This window comes from Atta colombica, unplaced genomic scaffold, assembly GCF_001594045.1.
Source record: "Atta colombica isolate Treedump-2 unplaced genomic scaffold, Acol1.0 scaffold1, whole genome shotgun sequence".
NCBI lineage: Eukaryota > Metazoa > Arthropoda > Insecta > Hymenoptera > Formicidae > Atta > Atta colombica.
The window spans coordinates 5,788,433-5,791,782 of record NW_017259183.1 but is presented as its reverse complement, the minus strand read 5'-3'; the positions used below and the strand labels follow the sequence as shown (position 1 = coordinate 5,791,782).

At 26.1% G+C, this 3,350-nt stretch overlaps 1 protein-coding gene across 1 annotated transcript in view; it reads left to right on the top strand.

Moving 5' to 3' along the window:
- Window positions 1–2,441, top strand: part of LOC108690893 (kinase suppressor of Ras 2) — a 9,655-nt gene extending 7,214 nt beyond the window's left edge. The window contains exons 13-16 of the mRNA XM_018198467.1: window positions 107–240; window positions 331–465; window positions 1,931–2,060; window positions 2,185–2,441. Of these exons, the coding sequence (XP_018053956.1) occupies window positions 107–240; window positions 331–465; window positions 1,931–2,060; window positions 2,185–2,337 (552 nt within the window). The 3' untranslated portion in view covers window positions 2,338–2,441. The remainder of the gene's footprint in view (window positions 1–106; window positions 241–330; window positions 466–1,930; window positions 2,061–2,184) is intronic.
- Window positions 2,442–3,350: the final 909 nt, after the last annotated feature.

Sequence of the window (3,350 nt, the reverse complement as noted above, 5' to 3'; positions counted from 1 at the left end):
AAAAATGTATAAAAATATTTTATTAAGAAATTAAATATTGAAAAATTAGAAATATTTGAAAAATCCTATTATATAGTATATTCTTGTAAACAACTTTATTTTGTAGGGAATGAAATATCTTCATTCTCGCGATATAATTCACAAGGATCTTAGAAGCAAGAACGTATTTGTAGAAAATGGAAAAGTTGTGATATCAGATTTCGGTTTGTTTAACATTACCAAATTGTGCCACGGAAATAGGTAAAATTATATCTTACAGAATAATATTTATTCTTATCAAATAATTTATATCTTAACTTTTAATATAAGCTCATTCTTATAAATATTTAGGAAAGGAGAACCATTGAATATACCACCAGGTTGGTTATGCTACTTAGCACCTGAGATTGTTCGAAAATTAAAACCATTAAATCGGGGTCAGGACAAGTTACCATATTCAGTTGAGTCTGATGTTTATGCATTTGGGTTAGTACTTTTACGATATTTATATATAAATGCAATTCTAAGTTTATCTTGAAAGTTATAAAATATAATATATTTAAATATTTACAAAATATTATAAATAACAATAATTAATAATATAAATAATATTTAATACAAAATAATAAAATATTGATTTGTGTTAGAGTGTACTATTTCTTGTAGTGGTGATGCTTTTAAAAATACATATAATTAATGTATCATCATTAATTAATTGCAAAAATTCTTTAACACAAATCATATTTATTATTTTTTTTTATTATATACACTACATCACATTCATTTAAATTTGAGAATATTTGTGATTTTCTCACAGTTTACAAGAATTTAAATATTTTAATGAAAAAAATTCTAGCATCTCGTCATTTGTAATTTTAAAACTCTTCTCATTTGAAAACTATCATTAGAATCAAAAACTATCATTCACATTTTCGTATTATACTTTTTATCTTAAAATGTTATAAAGAATCTGACTTTAAAATATTTATCATTAATTTTGGGACATCTTTTGTGCGCGCGCGCGCGCGCGCGCGCGTGTGTGTGTGTGTGTGTGGAGCATTTTAAATACCTCAAGCGGATATTTCAGAAATTAAGAAAGATACAGGAAAAAGTTTTATGTAAAAGTTGTAGGTTTTCTTGTGGCAAAGAAGGTGAAAGTAACAATTTTTTTATATGGGGCATTACCAAAGTCAGATCAAGATCAACATGAATTTTTTTAACAGGAATCACTATTTTTTATTGCATATTCTTGTAATTGAAGTCGAAACATTTTCAAAACACTATAATAAAGTATTTTTTTTAGTCTCACCCTATATATATATATATATATAGAATATTTGAATAAGTTTCCGCCGTTTTGTAAGAGACGTCATGAGTACCACATACAATAGAATTCCAATGGCAACTATTGTATTTGAAAGTACTATACACATGCTTTCATATTTAGTATATGACATTTGATAGATGTACATTTTTGTCATTGCATTGAAAATGTCGATTTTTGTGCCAACAGCACGAAGCGCTTGCGGAAAGTTTTACTGCATTGTTTATTGTGAAGAAAAATGCAGCTAAAAGTTATCGCTTGTTTGTGGAGGTGTAATATTCGAAAGAATAGTTTCAACGCGCAACGCTTTAGAAATGATGATTTCGATAAAAGATGAAGAATGTGAATTTGCACCGAAAAATTAAAAGATGACACAACTGGAAACATTACTTGATGAAAATCCATGTCATACGCTGAAAGAATTGTTAGAAACATTAAATGTTGATCAATCAATATTTAATGTTAGCAAACGTTTAAAAGCAAAATTTCATAAAAAAAAAGGTGGAAACTTATTCAAACATCCAATATATATGTGCGCGCGCGCGCGCGCGTGTGTGTGTGTGTGTGTGTGTGTGTACATAAAATATAACAAATAATAAGAGATTTTTAAAATATACTTTTTGATAGGACTATTTGGTATGAATTATTGTGTGGTGAATGGCCTTTTAGAGGTCAACCTACCGAAGCTATTATTTGGCAAGTCGGAAAAGGAATGAAACAATCTTTATCATATTTGCAGGCTTCTCGTGATGTAAAGGTACATATTAGACCATATTTGTGCATATTTATACGTTCTATACATATAATGATTTGTTTAAAAATTTTATATACTAGTCTATACATTATTTATAAATTATAGAAATCTTATAAATTTTTTATAGGATGTTCTAATGTATTGCTGGTCATACCATGCGAAGAAACGTCTTGACTTTATAGAGATAATAACTCTACTTAAAAGGCTGTCTCGCAAAAAATTAGCGCGTAGTTCTTCCAATCCTACAAATTGTACTCGTTCTGCAGAATCTATGTTTTGAATACATTTATGTTTATTTAAATGCTATTGTTCTTATAATGTAAATATAGAATTATTGCCAATTCCTTTGTTCAAGAAAAGTAAAATAAAAACCACTAAAAGGTTCGCGTTGCTTGCATTACTAATTTATTAAAAATGTGCAAAGAAAGAATATTAATATAATTATAAAAATGTTAAATTGTTGCGAATTAAATACATATCTTTTTTTGTGAATAAGGATCATAATACTAAAGTCTCTCTCTTTAAGAGAAGATATGTATATATTTATTAACTTATATTTGTTAAATATATGTAAATATCTTTTGTATTAAATATATATAAAATTTACAAATATCTGTAAATAGTAATATAATTTTCGAAACAATGATTTTTATATAGGTATTATAAAACAGCTCTTTAGTGCACGTTTTAAGAAATAACTTCTATTTTCGAAGGTAATATATCTTATTGAGAATAATAGGCGACAATTTGTTTATTAAATTCTATATTATAAAATTATCAGATGATTATATATAGATATCTATTATAATATCTATTATAATTATAAATAAATGAATATAATTTTTTCTCAAATCTTTTGAAAAAGATATTTTAAGTCAATATTTATCGTATTTTAGTATAGTATAGTTTATTTTCTATGTCTGTCTATTCTCTTGTGCTGTATTTACATTGTATTATGAGCAGCTCTCATGATGACTGTTCCTATATTTCAGTCCGAATGTTAAAAAGATTAATTATTATCACAGATTTATATAAGTTGCGTTAATTACACACACGCACAGTAATTTATTTTATTTTTCTTCAGTTATCGCGCGTGCAAAAAATGAAAATATTTACTTGATTCGAATCCGTGTGCATTTCATATAACGAATATGTTTTTTAAATATAATCGTGCAAGTAATAAGTAATATATAAATAAATTATTTGTTTTTACATATATAATTTTTTTGCTGTTTGAACACTTCTAAGCCTTTTCCTCTTTCCTTCTTTCATCATTTTAAGGATGGTTTTTGG